The sequence below is a fragment of the Cetorhinus maximus genome, chromosome 34 (genome assembly GCF_964194155.1).
Source record: "Cetorhinus maximus chromosome 34, sCetMax3.hap1.1, whole genome shotgun sequence".
NCBI classification, from domain to species: domain Eukaryota; kingdom Metazoa; phylum Chordata; class Chondrichthyes; order Lamniformes; family Cetorhinidae; genus Cetorhinus; species Cetorhinus maximus.
In genome coordinates, this window is record NC_135912.1 from 3,714,881 (window position 1) to 3,734,569 (window position 19,689).

The 19,689-nt window shown below is 48.8% G+C and overlaps 1 protein-coding gene across 3 annotated transcripts; it reads left to right on the forward strand.

Annotated features, from left to right (window-relative positions):
* The first annotated feature begins 1,052 nt into the window (after positions 1-1,052).
* On the forward strand, positions 1,053-18,908 carry LOC144671684 (paired immunoglobulin-like type 2 receptor alpha). 3 transcript variants are annotated; one of them, XM_078533698.1, is made up of 4 exons: positions 1,053-1,191; positions 13,639-14,007; positions 15,488-15,678; positions 17,097-17,561. In XM_078533698.1, exons 1-4 carry the CDS (start codon positions 1,149-1,151, stop codon positions 17,175-17,177), a joined length of 684 nt encoding a protein of 227 aa, XP_078389824.1. In that variant the 5' UTR covers positions 1,053-1,148; the 3' UTR covers positions 17,178-17,561. The 3 variants fall into 3 exon arrangements, with proteins under 3 accessions (XP_078389824.1, XP_078389825.1, XP_078389823.1); XM_078533699.1 differs by lacking the exons at positions 1,053-1,191; positions 17,097-17,561 and adding exons at positions 3,788-3,858; positions 18,767-18,908; XM_078533697.1 differs by lacking the exon at positions 1,053-1,191 and adding an exon at positions 3,788-3,858.
* Positions 18,909-19,689: the final 781 nt, after the last annotated feature.

A 19,689-nucleotide genomic window follows, 5' to 3' on the forward strand; every position in this document is an offset into this window, starting at 1 on the left:
GTAATTAAATGGGCAATAGTGAGTCAAAACCCTGTTTTGCATCAATCCTGGTCTTTAGATTTTTACATTTATTTTGATTAGACCCAAGGTTCAACAGTGCTGGGAGTAAGGACAGCAGAGATTTGTATAACCTCAAATTTACAGACAGTGCAATGTGGGAGACCAGCCAGGAATGACTTGGAATAGTCAAACCTCAGGGTAAAGAGGCATCAGTGAGGGTCTCAGCAGCTGATGTACTGATACGGGGTGGAATTGGGTGATGTTATGGGGGTGGAAATAGGCGGTCTTAGTGACTTGTCATCGGAAGCTCATCTCTGGGTCAATGTGTCTGTTTCCAGGGAGAGGGATGGAACTGGTAGCGAGGGAATGGAGATTGGAGCCAGAACCAAAAACAGTGGTTTCAGACTTCCCTATATTGATTTTGATGAAATTCCTGTTTATCGGATGAGCATGATCATTTAGAGACAGTGGAGGAGTCGAGAGAGGTGGTGGCGAGGTTTATCAGGCTGTCATCAGCGGTCACATGAAGACTAACGCTGTGCTTTCAGATGATGTTGCCAAGGTGCAGAATGAAGATGAGGAATAGGAGGGGGCCAAGGGTAGATCCTTGGGGAACACCAGAGGTCACGGTGTGAGGACAGGAAGGGGAGACGTTGCAAGTTATTCTCTGGCTACGATTGGAGAGGTGAGAGTGGAACCAGGGGAGAGCAATCCCACCCCGTCCAGGCTGTGGAGAGGTGTTGGAGGAGGATGGTGTGGTCGACCGTGTCAAAGGCTGCAGACAGGCCGAGAAGGACAAGGAGGGAAAGTTTACCTCAGTCACCGTCACACAGGATGTCATTGGTGACTTTGATAAGAGCTGTTGCGATACAGTGTCAGAATTCTTGAGAAGCTCATGTCCTGAGGTATAAAGTGTGAGTCTATAGAAATGTCACGGCCCAGCAGAGGGCGAAAGGCTTGACAGCTGGGACTTTGAAAGGGAAGTTGGAAGTGATTTGGGGGATAGTTTTTCACCAGAGACAGAAATGGAAGGAAGTTGAGAAAAACAGAACTAACTGCTCATAGGTTGTGTGTTATAAACATCATCTCATCATCCCTGTGATCAGTCACACCTCCTCCAGGCCCACAGAGTGAGGTGTGGCGCCCCAATGGACTCTGCTCTCTCTCTGATCGTTCTGTGCCTCTCAGCCGGTGAGTAAAACCTATCTTATTGTCCTGTCCCTGTCTTCGTGCCCCACCACCTACACCACAGGATCGTGGTGCCAAAGGAAATATTAGGAGGGGTGAGGAATTGCTTTGAGGATGAAGGGGAGAGAGGTGGAGGGGTTTAGGGAGGGAATTCCAAAGGAAAGTCACGGCTGCCAATGGTGGAGCGATTAAACTCGGGGTTGTACAATTGACAGGTATTGGAGGAGTGCAGAGACCTCAGAGGGTGATAGGGCTGGAGGAGGTTACTGAGATAGGGAGGGAGCAAGGCCATTGTGGGTGGAGGATGGAGAGTGAGTCTGGAGTGATCAATGGGGTACATCAGGAAACCTTGGTTAGGATACACAAAACTGCGGTTTGTAAAACTGAAACAAACTGTGGGAGAAATTGAGACTGAGCAGTGCCGGCGTGTGGGGTGCAGAACGGAGCTGACTGGCTCTGCACTGTGACCACGGAGAGGAAACTGTTGGGAAACACCATCAATTATCCAGTGTTGTGACCTTGTTTGTAATGGGTGAGGGGTGGGAGGGGGTAATTTACAGATAAACAGAGAGAGATTCGAGCTGGAGAGGAGAGGGGAGCAGAGGAGGGGAATAGAGGAGTGGAGAGTCAAAGAGATGCATGGCGAGGTGAGAAGAGGCGAGTAGATGGAATGAGAGGGGAGGGGAGGAGAGGAGAGGAGAGGGGAGTAGAGGAGTGTGGAGAGAACAGAGGAGAGGAGATGAGAGGAGATGAGAGTAGGGGAGAGGAGATAAGAGGAGAGGAGAGGAGGGGGAATAGACGAGATTAGAGGAGTGGAGAGGAGAGGAGAGGAGAGGAGGGGTGCAGAGGGGAGCAGAGAGGAGGGAGGAGGAGAAAAGAGGAGATAAGAGGAGAGGGGAGGAGATAAGAGATGATAGGAGAGGAGAGGTTCTCGAGGTTCTACAGTAAACTAATAGAACATTTTATTAATTTACATAGGTTAAACCATATAGACATTGCTGCAGATTACTACTATCTCAATTAAGGCAGCAGCAACCCATCGACTTAAACAAACACCAGGAAAAGCATTTTCACCTTACAAATTGAAAATGAGGTTATTTTCACTGTGGACCCAGTTGGAGGCTTGCAGCTGTCTTTTGATCTTACATTGCCTCTGCCCTGTACACACGAAAACTACTGAAGTTATACCTACCACCACTGATTGAATTCAAATTCTCTTTGTCCCACAGGCCTCTCCCCAGGCTCTCCCACACTGAGACTCCTGCCTCCCTCTGTCTCCCACACTGACACTCCTGTCTCCCTCTGTCTCCCACACAGACACTCCTGCCTCCCTCTGTCTCCCACACTGACACTCCTGTCTCCCCAGGCTCACCCACACTGAGACTCCTGTCTCCCCCAGGGTCTCACACATTGGCACCCCCATCTCCCCAGGGACTCCTAAACCGACACTCTTGTCTCCCAAGGGACTGTGACAAGCTTAATCCTGAGGAGAGTCATGCATTATGAGATAAGAAAGTATAGTTAAGATGATAATCAGGCCGGCCATTATCTTATTGAAGTCACTGTTACAATGCTCCAATGGTCTAGAATGTCATCTTTTAAAGTGTTAGATGTGGTTCTGATCCTTATTTGTCTTGAGTTGTGTTGAGTTTTTTGTGTGTTGTGGGAGCTGCACTCATCCAGGCAAGTGGGGAGTCCATCACACTCCTGACTTGTGCCTTGCAAATAGTGGACAGGCTTCGGGGGGTCAGGAGGTGAGTTACTCTCCGCAGGATTCCCAGCCTCTGACCTGCTCTTGAAGCCACAGTATTTTTATGGCTAGTCCAGTTCAGTTTCTGGTCAATGGTAACCCCCAGGATGTTGATAGTGGGGAATTCAGTGATGGTGATGCCATTGAACGTGAAAGGGAGATGCTTAGAGTCTCCCTTGTTGGAGATGGTCATTGCCTGGCACTTGTGTGGTGTGAATATTAGTTTGTCGGGTAGATGCCTGTGTTATAACTGTACTCGGACAACTTGGCTGAGGGCACAGCTAGTTCTGGAAAACAAGTCTTCAGTACTATTGCCGTAGCCTCTGCTTTATCCGGTGCCTTCAGCTGTTTCTTGAGATCACGTGGAGTGAATCAAATTGGCTGAAGTCTGGTATCTGTCAAGCTGGGGACCTGCGAAGTAGGCCGAGATGGACCATCCACTCGGCACTTCTGGCTGAAGAATGGGTGGGTGACCCTCGTTCACAGACACCGAGTGTCTTCTCGAGGGACCTGACCTCAGGAAGAGAGTGTACCGCTGAAAGTTACCACCACTGTTCCCCCACAGTGCCCCTCCGCACCCCCTGACCCCCGGCGATCCCCCTCTCTCTGAACCCCCATCCTGCCCCCGCTTACCAGTGTCCCGGGATCCACTGTCGATCCTCAGGCTGGTCCTGGGCACAATAATCAGCCTCGGTCACCAGTAGTTGATCAGAGCAGAGGATTTCATAACCGGAGGAGGTTGTGAGATTAGAGAAACAGGAAAGAGAAAAGCAGAACTAACTGCTCAGATGTACTGAGTGTGTGACAAAGTCCCATTTCATCGTTCCGTGATCAGCGAAGCCTCTCACAGACCCGCAGAGTGAAGTGAGGAGCAGCAATGGACTCTGCTCTCTGCCTGATCCTTCTGTACCTCTCCGTCGGTGAGTAAACCCTATCTGATTTCCCTGCCTCTTGCTTTGTACCCACCATTCCTCCCTCAGCCTCCCCTGCAGCTCCTCACCACCCACCCAACCCCTCCCAAAGACACAGAGCCTTGTGGAACCTCCCAAAGCTTTTCCTGGTTTTCCATTTGACGGAGGGATGGTCAACCCAATTGGCGCTGATGTGATGCCCACTCAAGTTGAAGAGTTAAGGAGGGACCACAACAACAACAGCTGGAGAAGCCCCTTTAACAAAGGAAAATTTCCCAAGGTGCTCACCAGAACCATATTCATCAAAGGGACTCGGAGCCAAAGGAAATATTAGGAGGAATGATACAATGATCGGTCAAAGATATGGATTTTAAGGAGGATCTTGAAGGAAAGGGAGAGAGAGGCAGAGAGGCTTAGGGAGTGAATTCCAGAGCTAAGGATTCAGATAGTTAAAAGCACAACCCCCAATGTTGGGACAAAGGGAGTGAAAGACGCACCGGATGCTGGACCTGGGGGAAGGCAGAGATCTTGGAGGGTTATAGAGCTGGTGGAGGTTGGAGTAAAAGGGAGGGGTGGGTGTGGTGGAGGCAATGGAAGGATTTAAGGAGCAGGGTGAGAACTTTAAACAGGAGGTGTTGGTGGACTGGGAGCCCGTGGGGGTCAGTGAGAATGTGGGGCGGAGGGTGAAGGTGGGTGAGCAGGAGTTGGAGTGGGATAGGATACGGGGCAGTAGGGTTTTGGAGGATGAGTTGAGGAGTGTGGAGGTTGGAAAGTGAGCTGGGAGTGATCGATGGGGGAGGTCAGGAAATGGTTGTTAGGATAGTCCGAGCTGTGGTTTTACAAAGTAAAAGACAAAAATAGAGACGGTGCCTGGAGCTGCTCATTACAGACACCGGGCGGAAATGGTCTGTTTAACACTGCAGTGACAGAATCACAGAATCACACAGTGCAGAAGAGGCCCTTCGGCCCATCGAGCCTGCACCGACACGTGAGAAACACCTGCCCTACCTCCCTAATCCCATTTACCAGCACTTGTCCCAAAGCCTTGAATGTTATGATGTGCCAAGTGCTCATCCAGGTACTTTTTAAAGGATGTGATGCAACCCGCCTCCACCACCCTCCCAGGCAGCGCATTCCAGACTCTCACCACCCGCTGGGTAAAAAAAGTTTTCCCTCACATCCCCCCTAAACCCCCTGCCCCTCACCGTGAACTTATGTCCCCTCGCTACTGACTTTTCAACTAAGGGGAACAGCTGTTCCCTATCCACCCTGTCCATGCCCCTCATAATCTTGAACACCTCGATCAGTCGCCCCTCAGTCTTCTCTGCTCCAACGAAAACAACCCAAGTCTATCCAACCTCTCTTCACAACTTAAATGTTTCATCCCAGGCAACATCCTGGTGAATCTCCTCTGCACCCCCTCCAGTGCAATCACATCCTTCCTATAATGTGGCAACCAGAGCTGCACACAGTACTCCAGCTGTGGCCTCACCAAGGTTCTATACAACTCCAACATGACCTCCCTACTTTTGTAATCTATGGCTCAACTGATAAAGGCAACTGTCCCATATGCCTTTTTCACCACCCCACTAACATGCCTCTCCGCCTTCAGAGATCTATGGACACACACACCAAGGTCCCTTTGTTCCTCAGAACTTCCTAGTGTCATGCCATTCATTGAACACTTCCTTGACAAATTATTCCTTCCAAAGTGTATCACCTCACATTTTTCAGGGTTAAATTCCATCTGCCACTTATCTGCCCATTTGACCATCCCGTCTATATCTTCCTGTAGCCCAAGACACTCAACCTCACTGTTAACCACCCGGCCAATCGCTGTGTCATCCGCAAACTTACTAACCCCACCCCCCACATAGTCATCTATGTCGTTTATGTAAAGTATGAATGATCGGGGACCCAGTATAGATCCCTGTGGTACGCCACTGGACACTGGCTTCCAGTCACTAAAGCAGCCTTCTGTCATCACCCTCTGTCTCCTACAACTAAGCCAATTTTGAATTCACCTTATCAAATTACCCTCCATCCCATGTGCATTTGCCTTCTTTATAAGTCTCCCATGTGGGACCTTGCAAAAGGCTTTGCTGAAATCCATATAAACTACATCAACTGCACTACCCTCATCTACACACCTGGTCACCTGCTCAAAAAATTCAATCAAATTTGTTAGGCATCACCTCCCTCTGATAAAGCCATGTTGACTATCCCTGATCAAACCTTGCCTCTCCAAGAGGAGATAGATTCTCTCCTTCGGAATTTTCTCCAATACTTTCCCTACCACTGACGTGAGACTCAGTGCTCTGTCGTTCCCTGGCTTATCTACAACCCTTCTTAAATAGTGGAACCACATTAGCTGTTCTCCAGTCCTCTGGCACCTCCCCCGTGGCCAGAGGGGAATTAAAGATTTGGGTCAGAGCCCCTGTGATCTCCTCCCTTGCCTCCCTCAGCAGTCTGGGACACCAATCATCCGGACCTGGAGATTTGTCCACTTTTAAGCCTGCCAACATCTCCAATACCTTGTCACTCCCTCTATCAATTTGCTCAAGAACCTCGCAGTCTCTCTCCCCGAGTTTGATATCTTCATCCTCATTCTTTTTGGTGAAAACAGATGTGAAATATTCGTTCAAAACTCTACCGATGTCCTCTGGCTCCACCCATAGATTGCCCCCATGGTCCCTAATGGGCCCTACTCTTTCCCTGGTTATCCTCTTCCCATTGATATACTTATAGAATATCTTGGGATTTACCCTACTTTTACCAGCCAGAGCTTTCTCAAATCCCCTCTTTGCTCTCCTAATTGCTTTCTTAAGCTCCACCCTGCACTTTCTATACTCCACTAATGCCTCCACTGATTTGCTCCCCTTGTACCTGCTAAAAGCCTCTCTTTTCCTTCTCAACGTATCCTGAATATCTCTGGTCATCCATGGCTCATTGGGCTTGTTACTCCTTCCTATCACCCTACAGGGAACATGTTGAGCCTGTAACCTTCCCATTTCCCTTTTGAACCATACCCTCCCCCCACCGTCATTGCTCTTCTGTAGATTTCCCCACAAGTAGCTGTTCCCAGTCTACCTTGGTCAGATCCTGCCTTATTTTACTAAAATTCGCTCCCTCCCAATCCAAAACATTTTTTTGCAACTTGTCTATTTCTTTGTCCATAGCAAGCTTAAATTGCACCATGTTGTGGTCGCTATCACTAAAATGCTCACCCACCACCACCTCAGCCACATGTCTGGCTTCATTCCCCAGAATTAGGTCCAGCACTGCGCCTTTCCTTGTTGGACCCTATACATATTGACCTAAGAAACCTCTCCTGGACATATTTCAAGAAACCCACTCAATCCAAGCCCTTAACACTATGTCAATCCCACTTGAGCTGCCAATCCTGCTGCTCCCTCAACCACATCTCAGTGATGGCTTCTATATCACAATTCCACATGTCAATGCTCACCCTTAACTCATCCTGTAATACTCCTGGCATTAAAGTACAGGCCATCCCGCCTTGCCTTACTCCCTTGAATCTTAATGCAGCTGTACTCCCTCTGATATGATTGTTTGGCTGTGTTATGATGTGTCCCTATCCTGCTAACATTCTGTGTCCCCTCCCCCTGACAAATTAGTTTAAACTCCTCCCAACAGCACTAGTAAACCCGCCCGCAAGGATGTTAGTCCAGCTCTGGTTCAGATGTAAACTGTCCCGCTTGTACAGGTCCCACCTTCCCCAGAAACAGTCCCAGTCATCCAGGAATCTAAAACCCTCCCTCCTGCACCAACTCTTAAGCCACATATTTATCTGCGCTATTCTCCTATTTCTGAGCTCGCTAGCACTTGGCACTGGGAGTAATCTAGAGATTACAGCCCGAGAGGTCCTGCTTTTTAGTCTACTGCCTAACTCTTGAAATCTTGATGCAAGACCTCATCCCTCTTTCTATGTCATTGGTACCAACATGTACCATGACCTCTGCCTTATCACCCTCCCCCTTCAGGATGCCCTGTAGCTGTTCAGTGACATCCCGGACCCTGGCACCAAGGAGGCAACACATCTCTGGAGTCACGTTGATGGCCACAGTAGAGCCTATCTGTTCCCCTGACGATAGAATCCCCTATTACTATTGCTCTTCCTCCCTGACTCCCCTCCTGTACAGACAGGCTGCTTATGGTACCAGAAGGTTGGCTCTGTCTGCACTCCCTGGAGGCTCCAGCACCCTCAGCAGCCTCCAAAACGGAATACCGATTTGCGAGCGGGACCCCAGGGGACTCCTGAACTACCTGCCTGCTTCTCTTGGACTGCCTGGTGGTCACCCAGTCCCTTCCTTCCTCAAGTCCCTTCTTCTGCGGTGTGACCACCTCTCTAAACGTGCTATCCACAATGCTCTCAGCCTCCCAGATGCCCCACAGTGTCCCCAGCCGCCGTTCCAGCTCTGAAACCCGAGCTTCCAGGAGCTGCAGCTGGACACACGTCCTGCACACATGCTGGTCCCAGGCACTGGAAATGTTCCCGGATTCCCACATGGAGCACGAGGAGCACACCACAGCTTGGAGCTCTCCTGCCATGACTTATCCCTTTAAATTAAATCTTTTAAATCAATTACTCTAGGGCCCTTCTTTCCTGATCCTCATTACTCTGGAATATACAAACTGTAACCCACAATAATACCTTAAACTATAAGCAATAAAAGTAGTCAATACTTACCCAACCATACCCACTACTTACCAGCCATTCCTCTCCCATGTAGCCTCTACTGCTGCAGCAGGGCAAGACCACTCTCTGAAGATTTAAGAAGTTGGATAGCAAAGAAAAAATGCAAAGAGCACCTCTTCCCCTCTGCACCGAATTCCCACTGTGCACCAAATTGCCAATACCCACACTCGCTCTGGCCGTGTCTCACTCAGGATGAGGTCTCTCCCCTGTTGGTCTGCAAGCACGATCTGGTGTCATGTCTCTGATGCTGATGGCTGAGGGGGTGGGAGGTGTTTCAGTTACACAGAGAAAGTGGCCCAGGAACAAGTTAAAGATCAACACCATCCCACCCCCCCCCCCCCCAGTCATTGCCCCTACCCCCAAAAACCAGCTGCTTTGGGTGGACTTTCCTGGCAGGCAGTGGGCATGATGGGTGGCGTGTGTGGTCAATATGGCGCCATCAGCTTCACGATGGTGTGAAGGCAGGTCACGATCGCTCGCTCAGCCCACCATCGGTGGGACGCGATTCCCGCCTGTCATTCCTGCAGATGACTGAGAACCAGTGTCGCTGACGACTGCGCAGGTCTAGGGACTAGTGACTCACATCTGACACTTACTGCAGGACTTGGCACCAAGGGGACATGGAGGGCACCCACTGCCAGTGGCTGTGAAAGTGATCGCGGCGCTCAATTTCGATGCCAGTGGCTCCTTTCAGGACTCCACAGGTGACCTCTGTGGGATTTCACAATCCGCCTCCCACAAATGCGTCCATGAAGTGACTGATGCATCTTCTCCATGGCGACAACTTTGTGCATTTCTCCCGGGGCCGGGACAGCCGGGATGTAAGCGCCATTGGATTCTCCCGGATCTCGGGATTCCCACAGCTGCAGGGTGCGATTGACTGCGCCCATGTGGCGCTCAGGTCTCCATCGCTACACTCGGTGACTTCATCAACCGCAAGGGTTTCCACTCACTGAATGTGCAGCTGGTGTGCAACCACCAGAAACGCATCCTGCAGGTATGCGCATGCTTTCCAGGGAATGTGCACGACTCCTACAACCTGAGTCGCTCACAAATCCCCGGAGTCTTCCAGGGTCCACAGAGGTTTTAGGGATGGCTCCTCGGGTACAAGGGCTACCCGCAGAGGCTGTGGCTGATGACACCCGTGCAGCAGCATCAGACTGCAGCAGAGCGACGCTGTAATGAGGCTCATGCAGCAACTCACAACTTGGTGGAGCAGACCATCGGCATGCTGGAGATGAGGTTCCGGTGCCTGGACCGGTCTGTTGGAGCCCTGCAATACAGTCCACAGAGTGTCTCACACATCGTCGTCTGCTGCGCCCTTTACAACCTGGCACTGAAACGGGGAGAGGAGCTGGCTGAAGAGGAGATGGTGTAGCTGCGCATCTCCTCTAATGAAGAGGCTGAGGGTGAGGAGAACATTGGAAGTGACAATGACAGGGATGAGGCCCTCACACTGGCCAGACGAGAATGGCACACCCAGGAGGCCCTCATAATGCTAGATTTGTGGAGGATGATGACCAGATGCAGTGAGGTGTCTCCGTAGACCCTCACATCCCAGTTGTGAACGTTTGACTCCAGTCTGGATTATAGCAGCACGAATAGCCTCTGTGAGAATGCTCCTGTCATGAAGATGCAGTGAAGGCCCTAATAGTCACTCGATCACAGGGAGATGATGATGACATGCAGTGAGGACACTCCATAGATCTTCACACGGCCTCTGTGAATGTCTGACTCCTGTCTGGCCGAGGGCAGCTCGCTTGCGCTCCATGATCAGGGTCATATCATAGAGACGCAGCCATGAATCTTTACAAGTATCTGATGCTTTGTCCACCTTCAGCACCTGAGTCCTTCAGGAGCTGGAGAACAGCCTCAGTGGTCGCAGATGCTGAAGAGATGGGTCCAGCCTCATTTTACAGGCACTGAGAGCACATTGAGAGGATGGGAGAAACTCTGTGGCGCCTGCCCACTACATTCTGGCAGCAATGACCAGCACCGCCGAGGTGCAGACATCAGTAATGTTTCCCGGGAGTGTGAGGCTGGACCATCACTTTGGTCTGAAGGCTGCACAGACACAGGGAAGAGGCCCTGGACTGAGACACCTGCCTTTATCTTGTGCAGAAAGGTTTCACATCTGAGTGACAAGAACACTGCTCATCAGAACAAGGAGCCATAGGCAGGGAGACATTCTTGGGAGTTTATTGACAATAGTGAACATTATGTTCAAGTGATCAACACCCGTGCCCAGGCTGTGTAACTAATTCCCCTTAACCTTCCAACCCTGCCGCTACGTCTTGGTGCTCCCCGGACATCCACAGTGGAGGTGGGGACAGCCTGCTGACTGTGAAGCCCTGTCTGTGATGACCTTTGGTGGGAGTCCTCTGGAGGGCTGAGACTTGGAGGGCCCCGGCCTGCTTTCGGGGTCCAGCTGTGTGGCAGTGAGTCCCTCCTCGGCCTGTGGAGCTGGATCTGCGGAGGTCACAGGAACAGGCGGTCGATGGGCCGGACACTCCCGAAGACCCCTGGGTGGATGGGCTCGGAGTGTGTACCTGCTGATCCTCCTCCCGATGGGTGCCCGAGGGTCCCAGGCTGACTCCATGTGGAGCAGGGGTGGCTGGAGTGAGATCGAGCTGCCCAGCACCCCTCTCACGTACACACTGTTGGAGGCCAACAATGGCATCAGTGAGGACCTTGATTTCGGGCATTCTGCCACCGGTCTGTGACCTCTCCCTCTTGTTGTGAGCCAGTTTGTCCTGCATGGATACATATGGAGAAGGTGTAAACAGGACACCTGCTGGGCCAGATGATAAGTATGCCCGGCCTGTGTGGGTGGTGAGTGGGCCCATGGACAGGGATGAGGACAATGACGGTGAGTGTGAGAGAGTGAATGGTGATGTCCCTTAAACTGACAGTGAGTGAGGGCCCTGTGGGTGTGCGATGGGTTTGTGAGTGTGTGAGTTGAGAGTGATGAGTAGAGTGACTTACCCTGGTGGAACGGAGGAGATCATTCATCCTCTTGTGGCACTGGGTGGCTGTTCTCTTCCGAAGGGGGTTGCTACTGATAACCACTGATACCCAGGAGTGAATTACAGGCTGGAATCCAATCTCCGGTTTAGGGGGTTTACATATAGAATAACAGATACCCAGGGGTGAGTTACAGACTGGAATCTAATCTCAGGGTGCGTGTGGTTTATATATAGAATAACAGATTTACAGAGTTACAGACTGGAATCTAATCTCAGGGTTCGTGTGATTTATATATAGAATAACAGATTTACTGTGTTACAGACTGGAATCTAATCTCAGTGTTCGTGTGGTTTATATATAGAATAACAGATTTACAGAGTTACAGACTGGAATCTAATCTCAGTGTTCGTGTGGTTTATATCTAGAATAACAGATTTACAGAGATACAGACTGGAATCTAATATCAGTGTTCGTGTGGTTTATATATAGAATAACGGATTTACTGAGTTACAAACTGGAATCTAATCTCAGTGTTCGTGTGGTTTATACATAGAATAACAGATTTACAGTGTTACAGACTGAAATCTAATCTCGGGGTTCGTGTGGTTTATATCTAGAATAACAGATTTACAGAGTTACAGACTGGAATCTAATCTCATTGTTCGTGTGGTTTATATATAGAATAACAGATTTACAGAGATACAGACTGGAATCTAATCTCAGGGTGCGTGTGGTTTATATCTAGAATAACAGATTTACAGAGATACAGACCGGAATCTAATCTCAGTGTTCGTGTGGTTTATATCTAGAATAACAGATTTACAGAGATACAGACTGGAATCTAATATCAGTGTTCGTGTGGTTTATATATAGAATAACGGATTTACTGAGTTACAAACTGGAATCTAATCTCAGTGTTCGTGTGGTTTATACATAGAATAACAGATTTACAGAGTTAAAGACTGGAATCTAATCTCAGGATTCGTGTGGTTTATATCTAGAATAACAGATTTACAGAGTTACAGACTGGAATCTAATCTCATTGTTCGTGTGGTTTATATCTAGAATAACAGATTTACAGAGATACAGACTGGAATCTAATCTCAGTGTTCGTGTGGTTTATATATAGAATAACAGATTTACTGAGTTACAGACTGGAATCTAATCTCAGAGTTCGTGTGGTTTATATATAGAATAACAGATTTACAGAGATACAGACCGGAATCTAATCTCAGTGTTCGTGTGGTTTATATATAGAATAACAGATTTACAGAGATACAGACTGCAATCTAATCTCAGGATTCGTATGGTTTATATATAGAATAACAGATTTACTGAGTTACAGACTGGAATCTAATCTCAGGGTTCACGTGGTTTATATATAGAATAACAGATTTACAGAGATACAGACTGGAATCTAATCTCAGGGTTCGTGTGGTTTATATATAGAATAACAGATTTACTGAGTTACAGACTGGAATCTAATCTCAGGGTTCACGTGGTTTATATATAGAATAACAGATTTACAGAGATACAGACTGGAATCTAATCTCAGGGTTCGTGTGATTATATAGAGAATAACAGATTTACAGAGATACAGACTGGAATCTAATCTCAGGGTTCGTGTGGTTTATATATAGAATAACAGATTTACAGAGTTACAGACTGGAATCTAATCTCAGGGTTCGTGTGGTTTATATATAGAATAACAGATTTACAGAGTTACAGACTGGAATCTAATCTCAGGGTTCATGTGGTTTATATATAGAATAACAGATTTACAGAGTTACAGACTGGAATCTAATCTCAGGGTTCGTGTGGTTTATATATAGAATAACTGATTTACAGAGTTACAGACTGGAATCTAATCTCAGGGTTCGTGTGGTTTATATATAGAATAACAGATTTACAGAGTTACAGACTGGAATCTAATCTCAGGGTTCGTGTGGTTTATATCTGGAATAACAGATTTACAGAGATACCGGCTGCACTTTAGGATTCGGAGTTTCCCTGTTCCTGAGAGCATTCCGGGACTGGTTTTCTATTGGATGAGATTTATTGGGGATTCCGAAATAACCACTTTCTGTTTCTCTGTCCCCCAGTGATGATAAATGGAGCTGATTTCACTGTGACCCAGCCTGAGAGCCTGGAGGGAGTGGTCGGGAATTCGATCGATATCCCCTGTTCATTCACTTACCCAGAAACATACAAACCCAGAGAGATTAACATTTGCTGGAGAAGAAATCAGTTTCACGGAGAAAATATATTCAACGTCTCAGGGAGATACATTCACCCTCAATACCGAGACCGGATTGATTTCCTGGGAAATCCATATCAGAAAAACACCGGAATCATCCGAATAAACCACCTGAAACAAAGTGACCAGGACAGGTATTTCTGTCGTGTGGAGACGACAGGAGTTAACAACGAGAAGTGGCAAAACATCCCTGGGACACTCCTCATTGTCCGAGGTAAACCCTCATTTGGATCTTTGCATTTCTCTCTCTAACATTTTGATGAAATCTTTTTATTTACTTCTCAGTTTGTGCTTCAGATTTGCCTCATTTTCAAATGTCTTTTTTTAAAATTCCTCGCATCCCATTAACCCTGTCTGAGTGATCTTCTCCAATCCCACAACTCTCCAAATTCCCTGCTCTCCTCCGATTCCAGCCTTTCCCCTCCCTCCCCAGGGTCTCCCACACTGACATCCCTGTCTCCCCCAGGGTCTCCTACACTGACACTCCTGTCTCCCCTAGGGTCTCCAACACTGACAATCCTGTCTCCCCCAGGGTCTCCCACACTGACACTCCTGTCTACCCCAGGGTCTCCCACACTGACACTCCTGTCTCCCCCAGGGTCTCCCACACTGACACTCCTGTCTCCCCCAGGGTCTCCCACACTGACACTCCTGTCTCCCCCCGGGTCTCCCACACTGACACTCCTGTCTCCCCCAGGGTCTCCCACACTGCCATTCCTGTCTCCCCCAGGGTCTCCCACACTGACACTCCTGTCTCCCCCAGGGTCTCCCACACTGACACTCCTGTCTACCCCAGGGTCTCCCACACTGACACCACTGTCTCCCCCAGGGTCTCCCACACTGACACTCCTGTCTACCCCAGGGTCTCCCACACTGACACCCCTGTCTCCCCCAGGGTCTCCCACACTGACACTCCTGTCTACCCCAGGGTCTCCCACACTGACACCCCTGTCTCCCCCAGGGTCTCCCACACTGACACTCCTGTCTACCCCAGGGTCTCCCACACTGACACCCCTGTCTCCCCCAGGGTCTCCCACACTGACACTCCTGTCTACCCCAGGGTCTCCCACACTTACACCCCTGTCTCCCCCAGGGTCTCCCACTCTGACACTCCTGTCTACCCCAGGGTCTCCCACACTGACACTCCTGTCTACCCCAGGGTCTCCCACACTGACACCCCTGTCTCCCCCAGGGTCTCCCACACTGACACCCCTGTCTCCCCCAGGGTCTCCCACACTGACACTCCTGTCTACCCCAGGGTCTCCCACACTGACACCCCTGTCTCCCCCAGGGTCTCCCACACTGACAGTCCTGTCTCCCCCAGGGTCTCCCACACTGACACTCCTGTCTCACCCAGGGTCTCCCACACTGACACTCCTGTCTCCCCCAGGGTCTCCCATACTGCCATTCCTGTCTCCCCCAGGGTTACCCACACTGACACTCCGGACTCCCCCAGAGTCTCCCACAGTGGCACTCCTGTCTCCCCCAGGGTTACCTACACTGACACTCCTGTCTCCCCCAGGGTCTCCCACACTGACACTCCTGTCTCCCCCAGGGTCTCCCACACTGACACTCCTGTCTCCCAGGGTTTCTGACACTGAGACTATTTCCCCTGTTTCCCATCACAATCTGTTCCTGGATTGTGATCGAGTTCCTCTTTCCACATCATTGCTTTCCATTCCTGTATTTCACAGGACAGGGACCCACACCCTCACCATTCCAGTTAACCACCTCAGTGACTGCAGCAACATCCGAGCGCACTGGGGAAGATGAAGACAAACTGGGCCAGGGTGTAATTCTGATCATCCGGTCCGTTCTCACTCTGGGAATGCGGGCGATTGTCTGGATGATTGGAATTTATCTGATGAAGAGCAGAGAAGTTACGGTAATCTGAGTTCTGTGATATCATCAATATTTCCCGGGATGTAGATAAACTTAATGTTTGTTTTAAAGAAAATGAGAAATGGCCTCTCAATCAATCTGGAGCCCACCCCAGTGAACAGTCGGAGTCTCTGTATAACTGATCTCCAGTCCACATTCCAGCCTTGCTCCAAACCTGGATAACAGAGCTGAATTCCAGAGGTGAGGTGAGAGTGACTGCTCTTGAGGTCAGGGTAACATTTGGCCGAGTGGGACATCAAGGAGCACTGGGGAAACTCTCCCCTGGGTAGAGTCACATCCAGCACATAGGAAGGTGGTTGTGGTTCCTAATCCCAGGGCCTCGATGCAGGCATTCCACAGGGATGTGTCCGAGGGCCAATCATCTTCAGCCGCTTCTTCAATGACCTTCCTTCCATCCTGAGGTCAGAGGTGGGGATGGTCACTGGTGACTGCACAATGTTCAGCACCATTCATGACTCCTCAGATACAGATGCTGATGGCACCTGCATGGTGCAAGACATGGAGAACATTCAGGCTTGGGCTGGTAAGTGTCAAGTAACATTCGTGCCACACCAGTGCCAGGCAATGACCATCTCAAATAAGATAGAGTCTAACCAGGACCCCCTTGACATTCATTGGCATTGCCATCACTGAATCCCCCATGATCAACATCCTGGGGGTTACCATTGATGAGAATTAAACTGACCCAGCTATATAAACACTGTGGCTACAAGAGCAGGTTAGGAATTCTGCAGTGAGTAACTCACATCCTGACTCCCCAAAGGCATCACACCATCGACAAGTCAGTAGTGTGATGGAATACCCTCCACTTGCCTGGATGAGTGCAGCTCCCACAACACTCAAGAAGCTCCACAGCATCCAGGACAAAGCAGCCCTCATGATTGGCACCATATCCAAAAAAATGAATCCCTCCACCACTGACACACACTGACATCAGTGTCTACCATCTACAAGATGCACTGCAGCAACTCACCAAGGTCCCTTCAACTGAAGTTCGAAACAGGGAACCTCAACCACCAAAAAAGACAACAGCAGCAGATGCATGGGAACACCACCACTTGCCTGTCCCCTTCCAAGTCATTCACTATCCTGCCTTGGAAATATATCACCACTCCTTCACTGTCACTGGCTTAAAATCCTGGTATTCCCTCCCTAACAGCACTATGGGTGCACCTACACAACAGGGACTGCGGCTGTTCAAGAAGGAGCTTCACCAACATCTTCTCAAGGGCAATTAGGGATGGGCAATAAAGATTGGCCGAGCCAGTGACGCTAATATCTCATGAGTGAAAACTGCAAGCATTGAGTGTCCATCCTTTTGGTCTATTGGAATTCCTGGTTGTTTCCTCAGTCTTTTGACATGGGAGTTTTCCTGCTATAAACCTGTGTCATCAATTTCAGATTCTCCCGATCGAAGGTTCTGGGAAGAGACCAAACGAGGGTCGAGTGGATCGAACTGAAATCACCAGTCGGAATCTGTGACTGAAGGCCATATATCCTGGTGTGCTGTGCCCTGCAGTTTTGCCGGATCACACTTGATCACACAACAGAGCCACATCCTCAACAGACCACACTTTTCTGAACCAATTATAACCTCCTTTTGAAGCACACACTGTTTAACGCTTGCTTTAGTGCAGAATTGAAACAAACTGGGTCAAAATCCTGGAGCTCCCTCCCTAACAGCAGTGTGGGTCTACCTACACCCCACGGGCTTCAGCGGCTCAAGAAAGTGCCTCACCAACAACTTGTGAAGGGGCAATTAGGGATCGGCAATAAATGCTGGCCTAGCCAGCGATACCCACATGATGTAAAAGAATATAAAAAACAGACCCTGTTTGCTGAGTGAATAAACTCGACTTGCTGTACATTTCTGTGGTGAAATAGTCACTGTTTGCTGCTAAATTATCTTATTTGTGGTAATTTAAATTCTGTTGAGTGTCATCTCTGGCCATACACCCAGAGCCTGGGAGAAAATTCATGGGCAGTGGCTCTTCTCCTGTTTCCGTGCTCCTTATTTGTTTATTTTTCAGTCTTTCCCAGGATGTGGGCATCGCTGTGAAGGTCACCATTTGTTGCCCATCCCTAATTGCCCCTTCAAATGAATGGCTTGCTCAGCCAATGCAGAGGGCAGTTAAAAATTCAACCACCTATTGTGGGTCCGCAGTCACAGGAAGGCCAGACCGGGTAAGGATGGCAGATTTCCTTCCCTTAGGGGCATTAGTGAACCAGATGGGTTTTTACAATAATTGATGATAGATCCATGGTCACCATTCCCGAGACTAGATTTATATTCCAGACTTCATTCATTAATTGAATTCGAATTCCACCACCTGCCCAGATGGGATCGGAACCTGTGACCCAGAGTGTTTGCATTTTCATTCCACCCACCTCCCCCACAACACCCTGCCACCTCTTTAACCCACCCCTCCCACTATTCCTGATATTTCATCCCCCTTCCAAGATTCACCGACCAAGTCACCAAACAATGACAGAAAGGTGCTAGCTAAATGATAAAGCCCATCGTTGGCATCGGGTTAAAAATGCCGCTCGATATCTATGCAGCAAGGCTCGTTAATATTGAGAGTAGCAGCAATATAATGCCCTGTTAGTTTGAGTACATCGTATAGGTGAGGTAAATTTTACTTCATCAGCATCGTGAAATTTAATGAATTTGACAGGAAAATATCCCAGTGTCACCTTCGACACCACCTTCCAAACCCACGCCCACTAGCATCTAGAAGGACAAGGGCAGCAGATCCATGGGAACACCTCCACCTGGAAACTCCCCTCCAAGCCACTCACCATCCTGACTTGGAAATATATCGCCATTCCTTCACTGCCGCTGGGTCAAAATCCTGGAACTCCCTCCTGAACAGTACGGCGGGTAAATCTACACAATGTACTGCGGCAGCTCAAGAAAGCAGCTCATCACCACCTTCTCAAGGGCAACTAGGGATAGACAATAAATGCTGGTGCAGACAGTGAAGCCCACATCCCAGAGATGAATAAAATAGATTTTATTCAATATAATTATTTCATGAAAGGGGCGTAATTGGATTCTATTTTAACAGTTATCTCACACAGTAGAAAAATCAAACGACCCCTGAGCAGCATATGTGGGATGATGGAACAACATGGGTCAGTGAGAAGAATTGGAGCCCTCCAGTATCTCTGTGTGGCACAACTTTAACGGGCCACAAGATAAAAAGTGACTGGTTCACAATTGTCCCTGTGTTTTCTTGATCAGCAAATCTGAAGACACTGCTGATTGCTGCTTCTCTCTGCAATTAATTTTCAATATCTACTATGCAACACGACTTTATCACATATTTCAACTGCTCAGAAAATTCATGACATCACCAAGATAGTGTGGGCTATTGGGTAAGTAGGCAAATGGACAAGATTAAATCAATGGAAAAGCCTCTTGAGAATCATGTGCAGTGAAACAGGTTATTGATTCACTCTGAGACTATTACACACTCCTGTCCTGGCAATCTCACCCCACACAGCCCACTCAGTAAACCTCCATTTGCAACTAAATCAACAGAACTCCAGCCATGATTCCACCCTCTGTTCACAACATGATTATGGAGAACAAAAACCATCTAGCACAGCTCATCTCATCCATCCGAATGACGTATAAATGTATGTATTAGGTGCAGGAGCAGGCCATTCGGCCCCTGGAGCCTGCTCTGCTTACCTTATGCCAGTGACTATCACAACTTAAATGCTTCATTGGTGCTAAAGCAACTTGAGACATTGTCAAAGGTGCTACATAAAAGAAGCTTTTGTCTGTCTTTCATTACACCCACATGTAGTAGGCAGGGTGACCGTAGCAATGTTGAAATTGGAGGCCCAATTCTGATTCTCTAAGGATAACCAATCACAGGGCAATCAACTGATGTGAGGGAAGTGGCTAGAAAGAAATCGCTGCATTTACCAAACATTTCAACTCTGTAACTAATACAACCTTACCAACCTAAATCCTTGGCAC

Excerpts from the sequence above, each read along its gene's own strand:
- LOC144671684 (XM_078533698.1), top strand. The coding sequence starts at position 1,149 with ATGGACTCTGCTCTCTCTCTGATCGTTCTGTGCCTCTCAGCCG. Across the intron at positions 1,192-13,638 it reads CGTTCTGTGCCTCTCAGCCG|TGATGATAAATGGAGCTGAT; the intron begins GTGAGTAAAACC and ends TCTGTCCCCCAG. Across the intron at positions 15,679-17,096 it reads TGAAGAGCAGAGAAGTTACG|ATTCTCCCGATCGAAGGTTC; the intron begins GTAATCTGAGTT and ends CATCAATTTCAG.